General features: G+C 34.5%; 1 protein-coding gene across 3 annotated transcripts in view; it reads left to right on the top strand.

The window, feature by feature from the left end:
• The window catches only part of EPHA3 (EPH receptor A3), a 329,726-nt gene that overhangs the window by 80,747 nt on the left and 223,861 nt on the right, over positions 1–25,118 (top strand). For all 3 annotated transcript variants that reach the window (XM_010978517.3, XM_010978516.3, XM_064496298.1), the window contains exon 3: positions 16,546–17,206. In XM_010978517.3, the coding sequence (XP_010976819.1) occupies positions 16,546–17,206 (661 nt within the window). The remainder of the gene's footprint in view (positions 1–16,545; positions 17,207–25,118) is intronic.

The following is a 25,118-nucleotide window of genomic DNA, read 5'->3' as shown; positions in this document are numbered from 1 at the left end:
GATTTCCACTGACTGTATGAATGACTGTCCAACATTACACTTGCCCTAGTATATTTCCATTCTTATAATGAAGATTTTCAAGGGCAGGAAACCATGACTTCTGCAGCTTTATCATGATAGTACCAGAAACAATGTTGTAACATGTAAGTCCTGAATAAATATTTGTTTTATTTAGTTAGCAGGTCACAACTATGTAAGCACTTATTAACTATCAACATAATCTGTTAAGCAACTGAGCAATACTGTCAGAAAGGTACTATTATCATCTCCATTTAGACATGACATAACTGAAACTTAACACACTGACCAGTATGAAGTAAACGCATCATCATAATAATGCATTTTAATCTTATTAAAACATATAATATCTATTAATATGTTACACAGATAAATTATATACTTTTTATTTAAAAAATAATAGTGAAAGAGACTGAAATCACATGTCTGATAAAGTTACAGAACTATAATACCTAGTGAAGTGTGGAATAATATTGGCAAAATTTTACTCCACATAGAATAGCAAATATATCATAGATAAGAGACAGCAGGCTCATTTGTAATACAGATATGAAGCAGTCCAATATTCTGTTAACTTCTGTCATTAATTATATTTATTGAATTTTAAAACAGTAAAACAAACTATGCTTGTGAGAAATTGTGGAGACCTTAAATAAATTTGAAGAATCTCTAGATTAGTAAAATAAGCATAGGAACTAGGGAAAGCTTGAATTAAAATTACATTCCCATTATTTTGTAAGGAAAACAAATCCACATATTCCAATGACATTTTTTGTTAACTTAGCTTTAGCAGAATGATAATAACGTTATTTACTTGTTGTTTCCTGCCTCCCAGGTGCCGCACGCTGTTACAACTATTTTAAATGGATAATCTACTTTTGTTCACAACAGCTCTAGAAAGAATTCACTATGATTTTTCCCATTTAGAGTTGTGTAAATTAAATCATAATCTATTAAACCTCCTATTAAGTAGCAGGGCTAGATTTCAAGCCGAGGGTCTGTCTGCCTCTAGAGCTGAGGCCCTGGGCTCCCTCAGATACTCAATGGATAAAGGGTTAAAAATGTTCCTGTGAGACAGGGTTGCCACCACTGAGGGAACAACAGCAGAAGATGTCTCCGCAGCTTGAAAATTGTTGCTATAAAGCAGCTTACACTTCAGAAAAATGCTTTCAAGCATTGCACTTATTGTGTTAAAAAATAAACTGAGTTATCTGAAGATCTGTACAGCTTAGCATCTGCTCCACAGTGACATGAGTTAATTTCATTTCTGTCACCATGAGGGCTCCGCAGGTATACCGTAAATTGCTATGAATTACTGTGGCTGTGACCCATTATCATAGCAGGAAATTACATGAGTCTCACAACTCGTATGAAATGTACTGCTGTCACTGCTATGCATTAATTTCTAAGTAGCTGGCCATTTGTAATAATTCTGTAAATGTCCATTTTAGCACAGTTTTCAGTCTAGACAAGTTAAGCCAATGTGCTTGGAATTTTCCCCCATTATTTTCAAGCAGTTATACTGAATTCTAAAATTACCTTTTTATTGGGCAATTTTGTATGAATATTTTTCCAAGAATTGGAAACATGTTAGTCTCATTGTCTTACTCCCTGATATTTAAGGGAAGTTTCTATGAACAGTTAAGTTATTTGGCTATATATGAACAGAAAGAGTGAAGAAAGTTCAGATAAATATAAACAGTTTTTCCCAACTTCTGTGGAATAGATAAATATTTTATTTATGATTTTTCAACTATTTTGGCTCCTCTTTATGGAGGTAATTTTCAGATAATGGTATACTTCATGATCATAGTTCTAAAAGTAACATTTTTGCAAATATGTTTCTTTTACATTATGAATAGAAATATTTCACCATCAAAATTAAACCTCAATAATGCAAACTATACTTTTCCTATCTTTCCTTTACAATGACGTTTTTTCCCTTCACAGGAAAATTAAATTCAAATATTAGGTTTAATTGAAAACTTTTGACAATGGTGAATTTAGATATGGTGTCCCCATAGTATATTTTGCTTTAGTGTATCATATTTCTTACAAGTTAATTCCTCTGGCCAGAAAGTCACTTTTTGGTAGATCTTGAAACATTTTTGCATCATTTTGGAAAGTGTTTTCATTGCCACCCCACCATTTCCCAAACTGTAAGATTCATTTTCTTCATCTTTCAAAAAATCTTCACCATCTATTCTAAAAATCTATGTCATAAATTTATTAACCTATATTTTCTAGAAATTTACTGCCTTCTTCTTTTTTTAAATTTTTACAAAATGTTTATTAATTTGATGTATGTCTTACATTTACACTGTTAAGGCCACTCTGAAACATAACTATCCAGAGTGTTGATTTTTAAAACTCAGTGCCTTCTGTACCCAAAAGCGTAATTCTGTGCTTTGCTAGTTATGTAAGTGTAACATCTGGCACATCACATGATGTATAATTTTAGAAAATTTCTATAAAGTGTTTGGTTTTAGGCACAGGGCTAGATGTTTGGGAGGGAAAGATAAGCCAAACCAGAGACCATACCAGCGAGAAAGAATAATGAAAAAGAAATAAGTGAATATGTCTTTATAAAATAAAAATGGATATAACAATTGATGAGGACAGTGTGTTCTTTAAGAACAGAGATATTTCCTGTCTCCTTTTTTTACTGCATTATCAATATAGATCTTGGCACATAGTAGTTATTCAATAAACGTTCATTAAATGTTTTTGAAAGAACCACATATAGGGTCTATGAGAACACTATTTCATAAGAGAAAAATGAAAGAAATGCATTTATTGACGTACATGGACCTTGAATTTTTTTTTCTGATAATGCTTGCAATCATTCAGTACAAACAGGAATCTTTCTGAAATATGTTTTAGCAGTCAAAAATTATAATATAATGAGCTGTGTTACTCTGCACATGTAGCTGGATCCTATATACATTCATAAGAAACGAGTATGTCCCTTTGTAATCCTCTGGGAACTATTCAGTGTTCATTCATTCACCAGAGGTCATCATCTTCAGGCCTCTCTCCTGGATCTTTGTGGTGGGCTTTCTGAAGCGCCTTCCTTCCCTCTCTTGGCGGAACCAGCTCCCCATCCAGAGCTCACATTGGGTCCCTTTCAGTAGTTTCTCGCTGCAGCAAGTGAAGTGGATACACGTCAGTGGATATTTCCAAATTGGCCCGGATCTTTCTTTTCTAAGTAACTGCCAGCATGCCCACTGCTCAGTGCCCTATGTTCCTGCCCTGCTGGAAGCCAGTTCCTTAAACAGAGTCTGTCCTCACACGTCTTCCCGCTTTCTCACAGTTTTCCTTCCAGTGTGCCCCCGTATTTCTGCCTGCAGATGTTCTAGTCATCCTCCGTTTCCATTTGTTCTTCTGTAATACTTTTCCAGGACCGTCCTTCTGGTGGTAATCCTTCCCTTCTCCAAGCTCCTTGCCGTACCCTGAAGAGAGAGCGTATCATCGTCTGCCCTGTGTGGTACCTGTGCATCTCCCTCCAGCACCAACTTCTGGATAGCGATAGTCTCATTTTCCCTATCTGTTTACTATCCTGGGCTTTGCATATAGGAATATTTAATAAATGCACATGGAATCAAATGAAACTGCTCTTATAGAGACATCTTAAAAAATTGCAGATCACTACAGAAATCACAGTAGGATACCCTCAAACTATAGAAAATGCTAAAAACTGGAGCATGTCTAAAATCAGTTGTCTTGCATTAATACTGGGAGAAATATGTGATTGAAGGAAACCCTCCCCCCTACACTATTTACGTCTATTCATAATGCACAAGTTTTGCATTTACCACCAGATGTGAAATAGAGCATTATGATTCAATTTATGTTGTTTATTATAATAAAATCTTACAAATCTCTGTAGGAGGTAGAAGATGAGGATATGCAGGTGAGCTTCTATGTAAGACACATCTGGGCCTTGGCAAATTGGAATCAAAAAACAGATGGGATGGATGAGGGCTGAGCAAAAGGTCCTTCTGCAGAGACAGAGGCAGGGCTATCTAGAAACTTTTTTTTTTATTTATTTATTTTTTAAACAATTTTTATTGATTTATAATCATTTTACAATGTTGTGTCTAGAAACTTCAGACGTAGTTTCTGAGGAGATTCAGAAGTCTTAGATACTGGTATTGGAGTGTGCTGTCAGAACTGAATGATCCACTTGGCCAAGGGACATCGATCATTGGCTCCCAACCTTAGAGGAATCACGCAAGCACATTCGATTCACCCAGGCTGTATAAAAAGAAAGAATTAGTTTGGATTGGCACCTATGAAGCAGTATTTTTAAAAAGCTCCCTGGTTAATGCTTAGCCAAAAAGAAAAACCTGTGATGTAAGGAAGTTAGACAGGCTGTGGTCTGAAGTGTGGGACATACGTCCACAGGTGCATAGATGTGGCAACAGCCCTGAGATCTCAGTACAGTACCACTGAATCCCAGCTGGGAGGAAGAGAACTAAAATGAAGCCCTAGAGAGGTGAAGGCTGCCCTCCTTCTGGTTTCAGTCTAGGGAGTTTAGGAACTGAGCCGTACTGAGACGCATTTATGAGTGTGGGGTGCTGGGTAACATACAGACAGAGAATCCAAGGTAGGGGCTGGTGACAGCCCCAGGACCCCCACACGCTCAGGCTTTCTGAAGACACCACCTGTGTCTTGTAGTAACTGCAGAATGTACCAGGGTCTCCTTAATACTCCTGAGATTTCTGAACAGGGATCATATGTTATCCTGGTCCTCACTTGGTCTCGTACTCTCTGAAATCCTTTGCTGGCTTTCCTCAATAATAATCTCTGGTCTTTTCACTCCTTTCCTGGTTTTCCAGCACTTTTCAGTTTATTTTACTGAAACTGGGACATTGTCCTCCCTGTTTTCCAGTAAGACACTTCAAATACCAATATCAAACTTCTGCTAAATACTTAGGAGTTAAAGGTGGGTAGGAGAATGGATGCTAGTCATTGTTGTGAAGACTACTGGACAGACCGTCTCAGGCACGCTCCTTCTGGCATTTTTATCCTTGGACTCTGGCCTGCATCTTGTTACTGATGCTGGCTTCTCAGTATCAAATCTCCATATTCCCTCTCTTCAATCCTCTGGTTACAAATGTGTTGCTCTGACTTGACCCCAGATCATCATCAACAACAGCAAAACCCCAGGAGCCCAATTATTCTCTTTCTCATTTGTCTCAACTGTTTTATTTAACTCTGTCTTTTTATGTAGTACTATTACAAATGTGTGTGTGTGTGTGTGTGTGTGTGTGTGTGTGTATACTTTTGAGACCTATGGGCTAAGAAAAACTATTTATGAATAAATGGAAATAACACTTTATGTGGATATGTCTGTGCCTGACACTTGACCGTGACATCCTTACTGTAAGTGATTATGCATCTCCACATTTAAAAATTCTGATACATGGTAAATCTTCAAGTATTTCTAGGATGAACACTGAATCTTGCAATGGCTGTAGTGTGTACAAAGGGAAAGAAACATGGGAGTAAGGGACATAAGTGGTGAAAGAATAACATGAACCAACTTACTATCACATACAATTATTGAGTGCAAGATTAGCCATCATGAGCATTTTATAAAGTGCAGAACTATATGCTTCTTATTAACCATTGAAATGCAAATGTAGTATTGTAAACATAAGAACATTGGTTATCATTTTCTTTTTTTATTGAAGAATAGTCACAGTGTGTCAGTTTCTGATGTACAGCATATGTTTCAATCATACATATACATACATATATTCATTTTCATATTCTTTTCCATTATAAGTTACTACAAGATATTGAATATAGTTCTCTGTGCCATGTAGTAGAAACTTCTTTATCTATTTTATGTGTAATAGTATCTGCAAATCTTGAACTCCCAATTTACCCCTTTCCACTTCCTTTCCCAGCTGGTAACCATAAGTTTGTTTTCTGTGTCTGTGATTGATTATCATTTTCTTTTTATTATCACTGCAAAATTGAAATCGTATAAGGTAAATCATAAAGTTACTTTTCCTCACTTTAATATTTCTTTAATTGAGTTAGCCTATGCACTAAATGTAATGCAAGTTCTCTCTCTCAAAGAAAATATAAACATTTTTCTCCTTACTCCTTATTAACAAGTATCTAAAAATGTATCCAAGAGAGTATAAATGAGTATAAATCCGTAATTACTATAACCGAGGTTTATCAAAATGAGAGTTATTAGGTTAAATGCTAATTAATTGTTAAAAAAAAATGTTTTCCCTCAAAATACATCTTTGACTCAGTGTCAAGGAGCTGTGCTATCTAGAAAAGATAAATCAAGAGTCTCCTTCACATCGTGCTCTGTGCTTTGTTGAAGGAGGGGCTCACTGTGCTTATGCTCCAGGGAGTAGATTTCAGAATGACCCTTCTCGGGAAAGGAAGTCCGGTTAGGTGGTTTTCTTATGGTTGTAATAATCTGGAAAAAGAGAAAAACAAGAAACTCAGTTCTGGCCTCTGTGGTCGAATAATAAAAGCTCCTAGTAAGAATCTGGGAACCAAGCTAAACATCAGAATTACTGATTTTGGAGAATTTGAGCTTTAGAAAGAATTCCAGTTCTTACTAGTTCTGGGTCCCCTTCTACTGAAGACAATGTTACTACTAGACAACTCCTGCAGAGTATTATTTTTTTTAAGAATTAGAAAAATGAAGAGATAGATGCTTTACACTCCCCAATTCTATTTGTCACCCATTCTATGTCACCCATTTTCTTTTTCCATGTTGGCCTTGGGACAATTACTATGACAATATATTATCTCTAATAATTTATGAACATGCAGTTTAGTTCTTGGAGTAGGAAGATAGGATAAACATGAGCATTCTTTAAATTTATAAAGTATAAACATTATAGCAGCAGTTTTAATTAATGATTTCTGTTGCTGTTGTTGCAAAAACACTCATTTGGGGATTTTATTTCCACTGTCTAGTCCTCAGCAAATGCTGGAGTTTGAGACTTGTTTTTTGTAAGTGGCCTGAGATGGCAAGCCACCATCACTTACAGGCAATTTGGTCTTCATTACAAATTAATGAAGTGATAATTGCTCTCTGCAACCTTTTACGCACAAAGCATGCTGGTGCTGTTTGCATCATCTTCCTGCAATTTGTACCTCTGCATCCGAGACTTGTGTTAGCTTGCCAAATTAGCATTGAGAGGGAAAATGTTAAACTACAGTGAGATCTCCGTAATTAAAATCCTATTTTTACATCAAATTATGAAAATCTTTACCTAGTCTTATTTCTGTTTGATGTCTAGTAAAATGCTGTCCAAGGCAGGGGAACTTTGCAACTGATTCATTAGTCCAACCAAGTACAAACTCTTATCTATTGTGAAAGGAAATCTTGACCTAAAATTTTTTAAGTCAAATGGTTAATTTTTAAATTAATTTTCCTCGTTAGCTCTGTACTTTATAATGCTGTTGTAGAACCAATATTATGATAATAGAGAAGATTCCACATAATATTGACTTTTTAACATCACAATTTTTGAGCTCTCGGTTTACTCTTTTTAATTCTTCTGATATTAACGTTATACATTAGTTTTGCTTTGAATGTGACTTCATTGTTTATAGGCACCTTAGTGTAAAATCCTCAGAAATAAGACTCATATATACTTTTCTTTTTTTAAAGCTCTCTGTATAATACACTCATAGAGTGGATGTTTGAAAACAGTATATTGGTGATTATTAAAAGTACAGTGTGAATACTGTCTTTTCTTATATTAATGTATAGATATATTTTGTGTATTAGGTCTACAGTTTTCTAAAATAATCCAGATTTGATCCTTTGTTGGACCTTGGATATGACGATGAGGTCAAGAGAATTTTGCCTCGAGAAAATGAGAATTTCTCATATATTCTAGACCCTGAATGATCATAGTTATTAAAATAAGTAGTGCTTTTTACTTGTTTATTTTTGTTTTGCTTTCAGGCTGGTAGGAAAACTAAGAATAAAAAGTTTTAGAACTGTATTTCTCACACTGGTGGGGGTCCATAAATTGGTTTTGATAATTCAAACACCCTGATATAAATAATTATTTTTTTCTCTAATGAGGTTCAAAGGCCAAATAAAACACTATATTTCTTTACTTTTGGTTACTATCAATTAAATAAAGTGGCACATCTCATTTTGTGGCCAGAAGTTGTGGATTGGAATTCTTACGTGTTGCTAATGAATACAAATAGAAAAAAGTGTGAATACACTTTAAATGCTAATGCTTTAGTTAGAAAGTATTTAAAACTTTTCTATCCTTCTGGAAATAAGTAACTTTTTTTGTATTCTTTATTTATTGAAGTATAGTCAGTTTACAATGTTGTGCCAATTTCCAGTGTACAGCATAATGTTTTAGTCATACATATATATACATATTTTCATTTTCTTATTCTTTTTCATTATAGGTTACTACAAGAAATCGAACATACTTCCCTGTGCTATACATTGTAAACTTGTTGTTTATCTATTTTATGTATAGTAGTTAGTATCTGCAAATTTCGAACTCATGATTTATCCCTTCCCACCCCCTTTGTTTGTTCTCTATTTCTGTTTCTGTTGTGTAAATCAGTTCATTTGTGTCTTTTTTTTTTAGATTCCACATATAAGCAATATTATGTTGTATATTTCTTTCTCTTTCTAGCTTACTTCACTTAGTATGACAATCTTCAGTTCCATCCATGATGCTGCAAATGGCATTATTTCATTCTTTTTTTATGACTGAGTAATATTCCATTATATATATATATATATATATATATATATATATATATATATATATATATATGTGTGTGTGTGTGTGTGTGTGTGTGTGTGTGTGTGTGTGTGTGTATATCTATATCTATATCTATATCTCTATATATATATCACAACTTCTTTATCCAGTCATCTTGATGGACATTTCTGTTATTTCCCTGGCTTGGCTGTTGTAAATAGTGCTGCTCTGAACATTGGGGTGCACGTATCTTTTTGAATTAAGATTCCCTCTGGATGTATGCCCAGGAGTGGGATTGCTGGATCATATGGTAAATTTATTTTTAGTTTTTTAAGGAACCTCCTACTGTCCTCCATAGTGGCTGCACCAATTTACCTTTCCACAACAGTGTAGGAGGGTTCCTTTTTCTCCACACCCTCTCCAGCATTTATTATTTGTAGACTTCTTAATAATGGCCATTCTGACTGGTGTGAGGTGATACCTCATTATAGTTTTGATTTGCATTTCTCTAACAATTAGCAATGTTGAGCATCTTTTCATATGCCTGTTGGTTATCTGGATGTCTTCTTTGGAGAGATGTCTGTTTAGATCTTCTGTCCATTTTTTGATTGGGTTGCTTGTGAGATATATATATATATATCTAGCCATATGAGCTGTTTGTATATTTTAGAAATTAGTCCCTTGTTGGTCACATCATTTGCAAATATTTTCTCTCATTCTGTAGGTTGTCTTTGTTTGTTGATGGTATCCTTAGCTGTGCAAAACTTTTAAGTTTAATTGAGTCCCATTTGTTTATTTTTGCTTTTATTTCCATTACTCTAGGAGCTGGTTTGAAAGCAATATTGCTTTTATTTATGTCAAAGAGTGTTCTGCCTGTGTTTTCCTCTAGGAGTTTTATAGTTTCCAGTCTTAAATTTAGGTCTTTACACATTTTGAGTTTATTTTTGTACATGGTGTTAGAGAATATTCTAATTTCAGTCTCTTTCAGGTAGCTGTCCAGTTTTCCCAGCACCACTTATTGAAGAGACTGTCTTTTCTCCATTGTATATTCTTGCCTCCTTTGTCATAGATTAATTGGCCATAAGTGTGTGGGCTTATTTCTGGACTTTTTGTCCTGTTCCCTTGATCTATGTGTCTGTTTTTGTGCCAGTACCACACTGTTTTGATTACTGTAGTTTTGTAGTATAGTCTGAGGTCAGGGAGTGTAATTCCCCCAGTTCTGTTCTTCTTTCCCAAGATTGTTTTGGCTATTCAGGTCCTTTTGTGTTTCATCAGTTCAACAAATTTAAATTTTTTTTGTTCCAGTTCTGTGAAAAATGTTGTTGGTAATTTGATAGGGATTACATTAAATCTGTATATTGTCTTGGGTAGGATGGCCATTTTAACAATATCGATTCTCCTATTCCAAGAACACTGTATATCTTTACATCTGTGTCATCTTCAATTTCTTTCATCAGTGTCTTATAGTTTTCAGAATATAGATCCTTTGCCTCATTAGGTAGGTTTATTTCTAGGTATTTTATTCTTTAATGCCATGGTAAATGGGATTGTTTCCTTAATTTATTTTTCTGCTATTTCATTATTAGTGTATAGAAATGCAGCTGATTTCTGTATATTAATTTTGTATCTTGCAACTTTACCTAATTCATTGATGAGCTCTAGTAGTTTTCTGGTAGCCTGTTTAAGATTTTCTACATATAATATTATGTCATTTGCAAATAGTGACAGTTTTACTTCTTCCTTTCCAATTTGAATTCCTTTTATTTATTTTTCTTTCCTGACTGCTGTGGCTAGGACTTCCAAAACTATGTTGAATAAAAGTGGTGAGAGTGACATCCTTGTCTTGTTTCTGATCTTAGAGGAAATGCTTTCAGATTTTCAGCATTGAGAATAATGTTGTTTGTGCTTTGTGACATATGGCCTTTAATATGTTGAGGTATGTTCCCTCTATGCCCACTTTCTGGAGAGTTTTTATCATAAATGGATGTTGAACTTTATCAAAAGCTTTTTCTGCGTCTGTTGAGATGATCATATGGTTTTTATTTTTCAATTTGTTAATGTGGTGTAGCACATTGATTGATTTGTGGATATTGAAAAATCCTTGCATCCCTGGGCTAAATCCCCCTTGATCATAGCGTATGATCTTATCACTGTATTGTTGGCATCAATTTGCTAGTATTTTGTTGAGAACTTTTGCATCTATGTTTATAAGTGATATTGGCCTGTAATTTTCTTTTTTTGGTAATATCTTTGGTTTTGGTATGGTGAGGTGATGGTGGCCTCATAGAATGAACTCAGAAGTGCTCCTTTCTCTGCAGTATTTTGGAATAACTTCAGAATGATAGGCATTAACTCATCTCTAAATGTTTGGTAGAATTCCCTTGTGAAGCCATCTGGTCCTAGACTTTTGTTTGTTGGGAGTTTTTAAATTACTGATTCAGTTTCAGTGCTGGTAATTGGTCTGTTCACATTTTCTATTTCTTACTGAATCAGTCTTGGGAGATTGTACCTTTTTAAGAAGTTGTTCATTTCTTCTAGGTTGTCCATTTTGTTGAGATATAGTTGCTTATAGCAGCCTCTTATGGTCCTTTGTATTTCTGTGGTGTTGGTTATAACTTCTCCTGTATCATTTCTGATTTTATTAATTTGGGTCTTCTCCCTTTTTTCTTAATGAGTCTCGCTAAAGGTTTATCAATTTTGTTTATCTTTTCAAAGATCCAGCTTTTAGCTTCACTGGTCCTTTCTATTTTTTTTTTTTTTTTTTTTTTTTAGTCTCTATTTCATTTATTTCTGCTCTAATCTTTATGATTTCTTTACTTCTACTAACTTTTTAGGTTTTGTTTGTTCTTCTTTTCTAGTTGCTGTAAATGTAATTAAGTTATTTATTTGAGTTTTTTTTTTTTTGTTTCCTGAGGTAAGATTGTATCGCTACAAACTTCCTTCTGAGAACTGCTTTTGCTGTGTCCCAGAGATTTGGATAGTTGTGTTTTTGTTTTCATTTGTCTCTAAGTACTTTTGTTTCCTCTTTGATTTCTTCAGTGATCTGTTGGTTGTTTAGTAGCATATTGTTTAGCCTCCATGTGCTTGCAGGTTTTGCAATTTTTTTCTTGTAGTTGATTTCTAAACTGATGGTGTTGTGGTTGGAAAAGATGCTTGATATGATTTCAGTTTTCTTAAATTTACTGAAGCTTGCTTTGTGGGCCAGCATGTGATTGATTCTGGAGAATGTTCCATGTGCAGTTGAGAAGAATGTGTATTCTGCTGTTTTCAGATGGAATGCTCTATAAGTATCAATTAAGTCCATCTGGTCCAATGTGTCATTTAATGCCTGTATTTACTGATTGATTCTCTGTTTGGATGATCTGTCCATTGCTGTAAGTGTGGTGTTAAGATTGCTTACTATTATTGTGGTATTGTCAATTTCTCCTTTTATGTCTGTTAACAGTTGCTTTGTATATTGAGGTGCTTCTATGTTGAGTGTATGTATATCTACAATTGTTATATCTTTTTCTTGGATTGATCCCTTGAGCATTATGTAGTGTCCTTCTTTGTCTCTTGTAGCAGTCTTTATTTTAAAATTGATTTTTGTCTATTATAAATATTGCTACTTCAGCTTTCTTTTGGTTTCCACTTGGATGGAATATCTTTCCCCATCCCTTCACTTTCAGCATGTGTGTGTCTCTAGCTCTGAAATGGATCTCTTGTAGACAGCAAATATATGGGTCTTGTTTTCATATCCATTCAGCCAGTCTGTGTCTTTGGTTGGAACATTTAATCCATTTACATTTAAGGTAATTATCTATGTGTGTGTTCTTACTGCCATTTTGTTAATTGTTTTGGATTTATTTTTGTAGGTCTTTTTTCTTTCTTCTTTTTGTTCTCTTATGGTTTGATGACTATAGAGTTACATTTGGATTCCACTTTCTTTTTTATGTATGTATGTGTTATAGATTTTTAGTTTGCAGTTACCATGAGGTTTTGGTATAGAAGTGTGTATGTGTATATATATACACACATGATTGTTTTAAATTGCTGATCTCTTAATTTCAAATTCATTTTAGATACCCTGCATTTGTACCCTCCTCCCCTCATGATTACTTTTGTTGTTTCCAGTTGTAGCCTTTTCTTTTTTACCTAGAGAAGTTCCTTTAACATTTGTGGTAAAGTTGGTTTGTTGGTGCTGAATTCTTTAGCTTTTGCTTATCTGTAAAGCTTTTGATTTCTCCATCAAATCTGAGTGATTCTTGATTGGGTAGATTATTCTTGGTTGTAGGTTTTTGCCTTTCATCACTTAAAATATATGGTGCCACTCCCTTCTGCCCTGTAGAGTTTCTGCTGGAAAAATCAGCTGATGACCGTATGGGAGTTCCCTTGTATGTTATTTGTTGCTTTTCTCTTGTTTGTTTTAATATTTTCTCCTTATCTTTAATTTTTATCAGTTTGATTACTATGTGCCTTGGTGTGTTCCTCTTTGGGTTAATCCTGTGTAGGACTCTCTGTGCTTCCAGGACTTGGGTGACTGTTTCCTTTCCATGTTAGGGAAGTTTTAAGCTATTATCTTTTCAAATATTTTCTCAGGTCTTTTCTTGCTCTCTTCTCTTTCTGGGACCCCTATAATGCTAATGTTATTGTGCTTTATGTTGTTTCAAAATTCTCTTAAACTATCCTCATTTCTTTTCATTCTTTTTTCTGTTTTGTGGTAGTGATTTCTACTAATCTGTCCTCAAGCTCACTGATCCACTCTTCTGCCTCCTTCAGTCTATTCTTTGTTCCTTCTAGTGTGTTATTCGTTTCAGTAATTGTATTCTTTGACTCTGGACATTCTTTATATTTTCTAACTCTTCACTGAAAGCTTCACTCAATTTGTTTATTGTCCTCTCTAGTTCTCTGGTCATCTTCACAGTCATTACTCTAAACCCTTCTTGGATAGATTCCCTATCTCCTCATCACTCATTTCTTCTTCTGGGATTTATCTTGTGCCTTTGCCTGGAACATATTCCTCTACCACTTCATTTTGTCTAAATTTCAATTTGTATTTTTAGGTAGGTTAGTTACATTTATTGACCTTGGAGTAGTGGAAACCTCCTATGCATCCCAGCAGTGCCCTCTCCTCCTGTCACCCAAGGGCCAGGGTCCAGCTAGTCCCAAGGTAGACTCTGTCCTGCATTTGAGGACTCCTTCCACAGGCTATGGGATTGTTGTTTTCTTACTTCTGTTATCTGTCCACTGGTGGGTGAGGCTGGACCAGAGGGTTGTGCAGATCTCCTGCCAGGAGGAGTTAATGCCTGCCCACTTCTGGGTGGAGGTTGGTCCTGGCCCTCTGGTGGGCAGAGCCATGTCTAGGGGCGTTTCTAGAGGTGGCTGTGGGCTCATGAAGTCTGCTGATGGGTGGGGCTGTTCTCACCTAGTATGTTGTTCTGCCTGAGGCTTCCCAGCACTTAAGCCTAAAGGCTGTTGGGTGGGGCTAGGTCTTGGTGCTGATGACCCAAGCAAGATGTCAGCCTCCAGGAAAGCTCATGTAGATGAATACTCCATGAATGTCCAAATGTCCGCCACCAGCTTTTATGTCTCCAGGGTGAGCCACAGCTGACTCTAACTCCCCAGGAGACCTTGCAAAACCAGCAGGCAGATATGACCCATGTTCCTATGAAATTATTGCCTCTGCCCTTGGTCCCAGAGTATGTGGGATTCTGTGTGTGCTTCCCAAGAGAGTAATTTCTCTGCTTCCCCCGGTCCCTTGGGGCTCCTGCAGTTAAGCCCCACTGGCTTTCAAAACCAGATATTCTGGGGTCTCCTCCTCTCAATGCTGGAACCCCAGGCTGGGGAGCCTGATGTGGGGCTCAGAACTCTCACTCCTGTTGGGAGGGCCTCTGCAATGTAATTATTCTCCAGTTTGTGAGTTGCCCACCCAGAGGATATGGGGCCTGATTATATCGTGAGCATACTCCTCGTACCATCTCCCACTGTGGCTCCTTCTTTATGTTTCCAGTTGAAGATCTTTTTTCTGCTAGGTTTCAGTCTTTTTTTCTCAATGGTTGTTTGGCAGTCAGTTGTGGTTTTGTTGCAATCGTGAGAGGGGGCGAGCTTGTGGTCCTATGACTGTGCCATCTGACTGGAAATCCCTGAAAATAAGTAACTCTTGATGGAGAAAAATTTAGGAACCCATTTATAATGGGCTTCAAGAGGGTTTCATTTATTTATTTATTTAAAAAATTAAAATATGTTCTCTCATAGGAACTTTAAATTTGTTATTTTCTTGAATTATTCCCATATATATTATGAGAAAAAAATAATTTTTATGCACCTCCCAAAAGGTGAAGTGATGTGCTGCATATTATGGAGGATATAAACATTTCTAAAATCTAACAAATGCATATGGAACAAAATTAAACTAGTCTTAGCATTTATCATGAATTAAATTTATAAATGAAAAAGGCATTTAATAAGGGCTATATAAAACATAAGAATGGCAAGGTCATGGGAGACATCGAGGAGAGAAGAGCACAGAGCAGTGAGGTTATACTATTAAAAAAGAAGACCCAGCATTTCTTTTGAAAGCAGTAAGAGTTCACATTAACAAGAACATAGCATGTGCATAAGTGAAACACATAATTCACTAAACTCAATTCAAACTTTTAGAAAAAACTAAATGTAGGTTGAGACCAATTTTTGGAAAAAACACAAATTTCAAACTAAAGAGTTTGATGTCATTGCATAGGTAACAGGGAGCCATAGAAGACTTGAACTCTAATATGACATGGAAAAAGATATATTTTCCTGGCAGCAAAAGGCTACACTTGGCATGATAAAAAGAAAGTGTAGACACAAGGGTAATAGAAATAGATGATACAATAGTTGTAGAATGGTAAGTAATACAAACAATTTGATGCTAATTTAAACGCTTCTCAAAATCTAAGGATCACAGAAAGCAGTACTTCACTGCTTTAAAGTCTTGAAACTTTTTTTCTGTCTTTACAGTGAAAAAGTTCTATTACCTAACTGCTAGAACAACATCAACTCAAATAACCATTTATTTCTCGCTTGTGTAAAATTCAGTGTGGGAAAAGATATTAGGACTTGAAACATTCACTATATTTATCTCTTCTGTTCTCCATGGATAGCTATTAGCTGGGTTTGTTGGGGGAGGAGGGGGGAAGTAGGCATGTATATATTTTTTACTTCAGATTTTCAGAGTTCCCCATCATGTGTTTCTTGAGATGGCCAATTATGTAAAAAAAATATCATGCATGAAGATACATGAAAATAGAATCATTTAGATTCACTTTGCTTTGTAATATATTGATTTTACCAAAATCTGGCCCACATTGGGAAAAGTTTAATAAAAAGAAATTTCAGGCAGTGGTATTTTTCATTCTCTTTTTTAATAACAAACCAAAAACAATTCAAAAAATGTACAAAACAATTTTGCAGTGTTATTGGTGACGATTGATTTAAGGTTTTGATCCTAGAATATTTGACTAATTCCAATCAATTGCAGGAATTGCTCCTTCCTGTATATCCCACAAATTGCAGTGCCATTCAGATGCTTTAATCAAAATTATAAATTATTTTGTGTCAATCAACTGAGAGACTCTTGTAAATAATAAAAACTACAAACAAGAATGTTACAGAGACGCTTCACATCATGATCTTCAATAAGTAGCAAAGTTTCTGCTTATTTATTTTGTATTTCTTGTGATGCCACTGACACCCTCATCTCATATTCACTATTATTCATTATTCTCAGCTTATTAATTCTGCCTCTTTTTTTTTTTTCCTTTGATTCTTCAAGTGGGAAGAGATCAGCGGTGTTGATGAACATTACACACCCATCAGGACTTACCAGGTGTGCAATGTCATGGATCATAGTCAAAACAATTGGCTGAGGACAAACTGGGTGCCCAGGAACTCAGCTCAGAAGATCTACGTGGAGCTCAAGTTCACTCTCCGGGACTGCAATAGCATTCCGTTGGTTTTGGGAACTTGCAAGGAGACTTTCAACCTGTACTACATGGAGTCTGACGATGATCACGGGGTCAAATTCCGAGAACATCAGTTTACAAAGATTGACACCATTGCAGCTGATGAAAGTTTCACGCAAATGGATCTCGGGGACCGTATTCTTAAACTCAACACTGAGGTTAGAGAAGTAGGCCCTGTCAACAAAAAGGGATTTTATTTGGCTTTTCAAGATGTTGGTGCTTGTGTTGCCTTGGTGTCTGTAAGAGTGTACTTCAAAAAGTGCCCGTTTACAGTGAAGAATCTGGCTATGTTTCCAGACACAGTACCCATGGATTCCCAGTCTCTGGTGGAGGTTAGAGGATCGTGTGTTAACAATTCTAAGGAGGAAGATCCTCCCAGGATGTACTGCAGTACAGAAGGCGAATGGCTCGTTCCCATTGGCAAGTGCTCCTGCAATGCTGGCTATGAGGAGAGAGGTTTCATGTGCCAAGGTAAGAGTCTTCTCTATTTTCCCTGTGGTGTATTTCTCACCTGTGAGTTTATCAGAGAGTAATTGAGAGAAATGAACCCTGCAGCAAAACATGCTTCAAACTGAACAGTTTATTTCTAGACTAAATTTATCCCACCTGATGTTTTTAAAAAAGAGAGTCACATTAAGTTGTATTAAGAAAAGTTCACAATAGATTCAGAATTGCTTCTATTTTTAAACCTCATTTTAATTTATTTAACTGCTTCTTTAAAGTAACTATTATGCTGTTCAATGGTGCCCCGTGTCAAGATTATTCCTGGAGACAACATTTATGTCAAAATTTTACATCCTTGAAACTTGAAGTTTCTTAGAGTAATAGCAAATTATCCTAAGGAAAATATATTGGAGAGAAATCAATAAAAAATAATTATGGTAGAGTTAGAGATGGCACATAAAATGGAATATGTTTGGAATTTAAAATATGGATGACTCTTTAGTGGTATAACTTTAAGTTGGAACACATTCTTGTGATTTTTTCTTGACATTTGCTGATGTTGCTGGGTGAATTTTGGCTTCCCCTCTTTTTGTAGTTAAAAAAAATCTTTGTGTATTCAGGTTATTAGACAGTGTGTCAAGGTATTTTACTTTGTACTGATTTTCATGTAGTATTGAGTCTCAATCAACTTTATTTTTAACAAATATTTGTTTTACTATATCAGTTTAGTGCATTGTCTACTATGTCATAAGCATCCAATACTCAGCCAATTAATTCTGCAGCCTGGAATCTGTAACAGAGTAGGCCAGTGTGGCTTGAGACTTGTAATTTTGCTTTTGCTGTCAGTGATGGTGCTGATGTTTATTATGGTTTCCTTTTTAAACTTTTGGTTGATTTTTTAATAAGCTTGTAGACTAATCAGAATTGCTTGCTGTAACTCAAATCATCATCTTATCAGCAATACTTCAATTCAGGCATACAGAGGAACTGTATTACTTAGAAAAGATACAGATGAAAAGATAACTAAATAAACTTCATTATTTCATGAGATCAGTTTTATTTTGTTTTATAAGAGGGTGGAATGGTATCTTGACATACACACGTAGCCAGATTTTTAAACAAGTCAAGGTAATTTTATAACAAAATGATCAGCAACCATGGGCTTTCAGTTGCCTTAAACAGAGGAAAACAAGACTCGTTCACTTTATTTTAACACATATTTAAAGAGTACCTCCTTCATTCTATGTAGTGTAATAAGAATTTAAAGATTTTTTTTTAAACATTCACTAAGCACTTATTAGATGCCAGACACCGTGCTGATTTGCTAAGAAATGTCCGTGAGGTATTTGGTTTATCCCTCCAAATAACCTGTAAGTGTGTCCTATTATTATCTCCATTTTTTTAAATAAGAAAAAGAAAGCTTTGATAGGTTAGATATCTTGCCTTATAAGGATCCCTTAGTGAGTAAGAGCTGGAGTTGAGCTCTGGAACCAGGCAGTCTGATTCTGAGGGTTGCAGTTGTAACCTCAAGCTACACTTCTTCCCTGTGATTCAGTCCAGTGGTGGGAGAGACCAGGAAGCCCCACAAGTACACAGATTCTACTGGAGGTAGAATTCTGTACAACGAAGTGTGAGTAGGACCACAGAGAGCTGGCATAAAGTTACCAAGAATTTGTTGATGTAAGGTTTATCTGTTTCAGTTTATTTCTCACATCTTTCTATTTTTAGATTTTTCAGAAAGAAGAATCAGTAGCCTAGATGTTGTATTTTACGAAGACGAAGCTTAGCCCAAGCGATGTCTAACAAAATCTTGATATATGGATTGTTAGGCATCTTAGATACGCCAGAAAGTCTACCAAATTTAATTCAGTATTTTCAACCATCTATGAGTTCTAAGTAATAATGTAGCAGTCTCAGGGGAAACAGATGAATAAGTCAGTGTATCTACCTTCGAGGAGCTCACAGTCTAGTATGAAAGACAGGTAAATAAATGTATAATTTTAATGCAAGACAGACCAATAAATCATCTACCAGGGTACAAACTGCCTTGGCAGTGTAGGGGAAGGAGAGATAAATTTTGAGTATTTCAAAATTAAGAATGGAAATTGTTCATTAATAATGAGAAACCTCTGCATTGAGAGTTTGAACTTACCACTATCGTGCTTAGAAACGTTTGAAGTAGGGAGAAAGAACTAACTGCCTTACACAGCTTATACATTCCAGAAGGTGTGGTTTATAATTTGTTTATTAAATCATTATATGAAAAATCTCAAAATGTGTAGAAGTCCCATTAAAATTTTGTGTCCTGGGCTTGCTCCACAGGAAGGCCTTCTAGGGAATCTAAATTTCATAAATAGGTCATTTTCTGACTTTAGTAATGAAATATTCTGACTTATCTATTCTACTCTAGATGGATATGTGGGATAAAGTTCAGTGAAGTAAATGATGAAATTGAAGCAGTCTCTGTTTGATGGGAAACATATATTGATAAAAAATTTTGTTGTAAAAAAACTCATCCATCAATTTCAGAACTATACATAAAATCAAGATTAGTTATCACAGGGCCAGAATTTTAACCAGATCATTATACTTTTCTTGTATTTGATGCAAACTTTTACAACTGTCCACTTTTCCTGAAATGAGAAAAAGTAGTGGAAAATTATGCTTTGACCATTTATTCAATTATTAAGCATTTATTGAGCCTCTACTATGTGTCAGATTCTGCAGAGGACACTAGAAAAAGAAAGATGGACATTATCACTGTTAAGTTAGTTTGGTTTATAGTTAAAAAATATGAGTGTGTGTATGTGTATGTATGTTTTAAAATGTCTCATTCTCTGCCTCCAAAGGGACATATATTTCTAAGTGAATTGTTAAACAGAGCTAAGTCAATAGTTTAAACTGAAAAATAAGGTATTAGTATGATGAGGAAGGAAGTATTCATATGGGAGGATATGATTGATGGGAAAATAAAATGTTCTGCAATAAGATGCTTTATGTTGCTGGTCTTCCTTTACTTTGCTGGGGAAGACTGAAGACAGGAAAGCTAGGAGTAGAAAATGGCACACCTTTTTCCTTCAAGGACTGACTAGAAGGAGGGAATAAGTGAAGAGTGGAAGAAGTACTAATAGCTAAAGAGTCATTCAGGAACTGCATGGCAAGTAAACCGGAAATACAGACAAATGTACCTCCAGGAGGGTAGAGAGTACTTGTTATGATGAAATTGGTAAAGTAGAAATGCGCATTAAAAAAAAACTACACGAACTTAAACTGAGGAATAATGTAAAGATTAGTAAGGAAAGGAAGAGATCATGCATCCACTTGGTTTTCTAGCAGTTTCTCTAATATATAATTTTAAAATATGGCCTTTCTTTAAATAAGTTATCTCTTGTGGTATCTCTCTTAATTTACCACATGTGTGGCTTAAACCTTATTTGGGCCATGTTCCTGAGATTTGGGCAAGCTTGCTGAATGTTGGGAGTATGGTCAAATTACAGGGTTCGATTGTTATTATAGGATGTCAATAAACCTCTTTTTTAACAAGGCAACATTGAAAATTAAAATTATAGGCCTCAATCATCTTTGTTGCTTTCAGTCATTGACAATCAAGATTTACTTGGTTCATTTCACTTGAGAAATCCTTCATAGTTCTTACATCCCAGGATAATACTTTTCACTTTTTACAATTGCAGGTGTGGAGAAATTTCACATAAATACCAAGGGATCCTCGTGATCTTTATATATATATATATATATATATATATATATATATATATATATATATATATATATATATATATATATATATATATATATATATATATATATTTAAATCCTGGCTAATGAATTATGTTATCTGTTTTGATTTAGTTTGGAGAGAAAAAATGAGAATGTTCATGGCTTTTTATATAGTCAATTAATTACATTTGAGGCAGATACCAGGCAGTTACTATAAATATTCTTTGTCCTACAAACTGTTTAGACTTAATGTACCAAATACCTTATTAATGTCACTGAAGAATCTGTTGCTCTGTGTTTTATCTGTGTGCGTTCATTGTGGAATGCTAACTTTATTCCTCCTTCTTGTACATTAGTAGCTGAGTAGAAAAGTGTGTTTGATGTGAGGTTTGAGGACATCTAGACTTTTTGATGACTGTCTGTAATTATGTTTGTTTTACCTACCGACTCTGCCTCTTCACTCATTTCACTGTCAGTTTCAAGTCTCTTAAAGAACTGGTCAAGCTTTCAATAACAAAATGATTTAAAGATTCTGCTTGTTCTGACCGAGAAGCTAGAGAAAATTGAAAAGTAAGTTTGTTATTACTTACTTAGTCTGTGTGTACCTTCCAGAAGTGCAAAGTATCCATATGTTTTAATGAATTCAGAAGCATTTCTTTACAGTTGTTTTCAGACTGGAAGTTCCTTGAGGGGAGGGATCATATCTTTTTTTTTTTAAGGATGTTTTGCCTACAACCTAGCAGAGTACAATTGAGGAAGTTCTCCATTAATGAATAATTATTGGGAAATTTCATGCCAACTATGCATTCTTAGAATGTATGTTCTGGAGAGAACATACTTAATATTATATATCTTTGAATCAACTGGGTTTTTCAGAATGTCTTGCACATAAAGATGTGCCTCTTATCTAATTCGAAGTGAATGCATTTGACTATTAGGTCACATACAGTTGTGACACATTAAGACTAGATTCATCTGAACTATCATTATAGTAATAAATAAATAAAGTAAAGTAGTAACAATACTTTATGTAGTACCTGAGAGGATATTTTTCTCTTTTATGAATTTATGATGAATATTATTTTTCTGGCTTGCAAAAATGAGTTGCCACTAGTTTCACACCTATGTTCAGCAAAGATCTATTTATGAAGATGCTAAAATAATTTTGTCCCTTTATTTTGCACACCTAGTACTTAAAGCACTTACTCATCCTTTAACGACTGCACTGAGATGATCAGACTTCTTACCTTGATCTTTGAAATTTTTATTCATTTTCCCTGAGTTTAAAATGACAGCTCTCCATTCTGTTTGCCTTTAACAGTTTCATACCCATAACTTCAAACCAATGAATTTATTAGAATTAAAAAAATGCCAGTAAGTAATAATGTAAATAGCTTTCAAATAAAGTAGGTATACTATGACAGCTTTATAATAGCTATAAAATCTTTAATTTATACAATTTTTTACATCTTCTCACCAATTTTTATCAGAAACCATGGCAGCATTAACATGATTGAGGAAACTTCCTTGAATCTGTCTTAAACTTTAGTTAGCATCTAATTGTTCTATTTAGCCAAAGGCTCTTGTCACTGACAAGGTTTTTAGTTCTTGGACTCGAGTCCCAGAAATGATATTTCTCAATCGTGGATAAACAGTTTGAGCCTCAATTTTCTCATCCACAAAAGGGGTGGAATAATATCTACCCTTTAGAATCGCCAGTGAATGTGTGCTTCGCCCATTTTGGAGCATCCAGCACGGGGTAGAAGGTACTAGAACATCATCATCATTGTCATTCATTGATGTCATTGGATTGTATAGCCTTCCTTGCTCTCTTGTTTTAATCTGTGTTAAAACACTTGGGTATGACAAACACCCATTCAACAGTCTCTCTTACCTTAAATATCAGAATTTAGAGATACCTTGAGGAAGAGAAACTGTCTTAAATGAATTTATATATATTTAATATTCATTAACTTGTTGTCTACCTCCTTCCATACAGGATTTTTATTTTCTGAGGGGACTTTAGTTTTTGTTCCATTAAATCTCTAGTCTGTTCCATCATAGGTGGTATTTCCTTTGTTCTTTTGCTTTCCCTTTTTTCTTCTTCTAAACATTAGTGACTCTTGATTTTTCCCATCTGGTGTTTGACTCAGTCTCTTATTCTTTCTAGTGCAGGTCTTTTCCATTAATTTTTCAAAAGCTGGCCTTGAATGTACACACAGTCATTTTTATATTGTATACCCAGAAAGACTTTTTGATTTTAACTAATTTAAGAAAATATAGTTTAGGGAACAAGCAAACAATTGACAATAGCAAAATAAAATAAAATTGCTATATTTCAAAAATGTTAAATCTAGAGTTTTTTACCACTGTTTTATGCACTAAGATCATTGTATACAATACTAGATTAGATAGTTGGTGAGAACATAACAATAAATAGTGGTTTTGCCTTGAAGAAATCATGCAAATCATAAATAAGTAATCAAGTAAGTAAAAATATTTGTCAAGCTAATACTTGACTCTGTATAGAAAAAAAAAAAAAACTGTATCCATTTGATTTATTTTAGCTATTTATTATGTTCACTTAAGAATTACCCGAATAGTAAAAACAGGCAGTGGAGAAAACAGTATAAATTTTATGAAGTAAATGCCAAATGTTCTTACATGAATTACTGAGTGATGTTACTGGAAACTTTCAATCAAATTATATCAGTGCACCAATTAAACTAATTCAGTAAAAACTCCTTTCAAATGAGAAAAAGGAAAAATAAGGGAGTGTATTTGATTTGTGACTTAAGTATTGTAGTTAATTTTTTTAGTCTGTATAAAAACAAACAGTATAAATTTAAACCATAGATTTGCATGTTTAAGATACTAGAAAGAAATGTGAATTCTTTGTTTTATATATACTACAAATCAGATTATTTTGAGCAGTCAGAGACAATTTAATTGCAAGCAAATGACTGTCATTTAATTTAGGGAATAGAATGAAATCGTTTCTAATAATTTAAATACCTCATAATGAATAAAAACAAGTTAAATGATCAGCAATGAACCACCATAAAAGACCTTAAAAATCACAGGCAGTTTTATAGCTGTTAACATTCTCACAGAAGATTATAACTAAGTAAGAATTATAGTGTCTTAGTAAAATATAGATTTTTTTACCTTATATAAATGATCTTTAGTTATAAATATCAATTCTATTGTTAAAAGGGGGCTAAACAGGAAGACACTTCTTCTCTCAATAAGTATTTTACTACTCTTTACCCTAACCTGGAAGACCATTTTTATGTTAGAATTAAGGAATTTCCCTGTGGTTCTAACCACATTCATGATCATCCCTTATCAAATAGCTGAAGAATATTTGTTTTTAGGATATAAAATTCTTTTCTTTCTTTCTTGCTTTTTTTTTTTTAAACTGTGATAAGTTCTGTGAACTTTCAGATACTCTGTCTGGTCCAGTGTTACAAAGCTGCAAGTAATAATTTAGGTGACACCTATATGCCAGATGTATAGTCTTTAGGGAACACAAGTAATTTGTTCATTGAGTAGTTTGTTTGAGAATCTGTCTGTGACAAATACGGAGTAAGCTTCCCAGGACAGAGTTCACTCTGGGAATCTGAGACATGGAAAAAATAATTTCAGTTGCAGAAAGGAAAATAGCTCTGATATTCCTTGAAAGAGGTTATTTCTGTTTTTGCATTTTTCAGTCTCATTTTTAAAGGACAATCAGAACATTGTTTTGTATACTACTCACAAAATACCTGTTAAATGTAAACTCATTTTAAAAAGTGATTAGAATTTTTTAAGAAAAAGCCACATCTGTAAGAGGTAGAATATTGTTTACTTGGAATAAATAAAATCTATATTTATTTTGGCATCTTAATAAATATCACCTTGTCAAGTACCTTGTGGATCTGCCACCATAATTTATCATCATGCATAGCTGAACCCTAAAGGAAGTCTTAAAAATTTCATTTCTTTAACTTAGGTTTCTTTGGGGTTTACAGAGACAGCCTTCTTTGGTTCTGATTTGCTGCATGCCATTGTGTAAAACAAAATATTTAAAGCTTAGGTATTATATAATATATGGCTTTTGTAAAGAATATGCATCTTTAATTTTTCAGATTTATACTTTTTCTTTCTAGCTGTCCAGATATCATCAAAACTTCTGTATTTTAAAATCTGAGGGAGGCAA

Source organism: Camelus dromedarius, chromosome 2 (genome assembly GCF_036321535.1).
Source record: "Camelus dromedarius isolate mCamDro1 chromosome 2, mCamDro1.pat, whole genome shotgun sequence".
Lineage (NCBI taxonomy): Eukaryota > Metazoa > Chordata > Mammalia > Artiodactyla > Camelidae > Camelus > Camelus dromedarius.
This window is presented reverse-complemented; position numbering and strand designations above follow the sequence as displayed.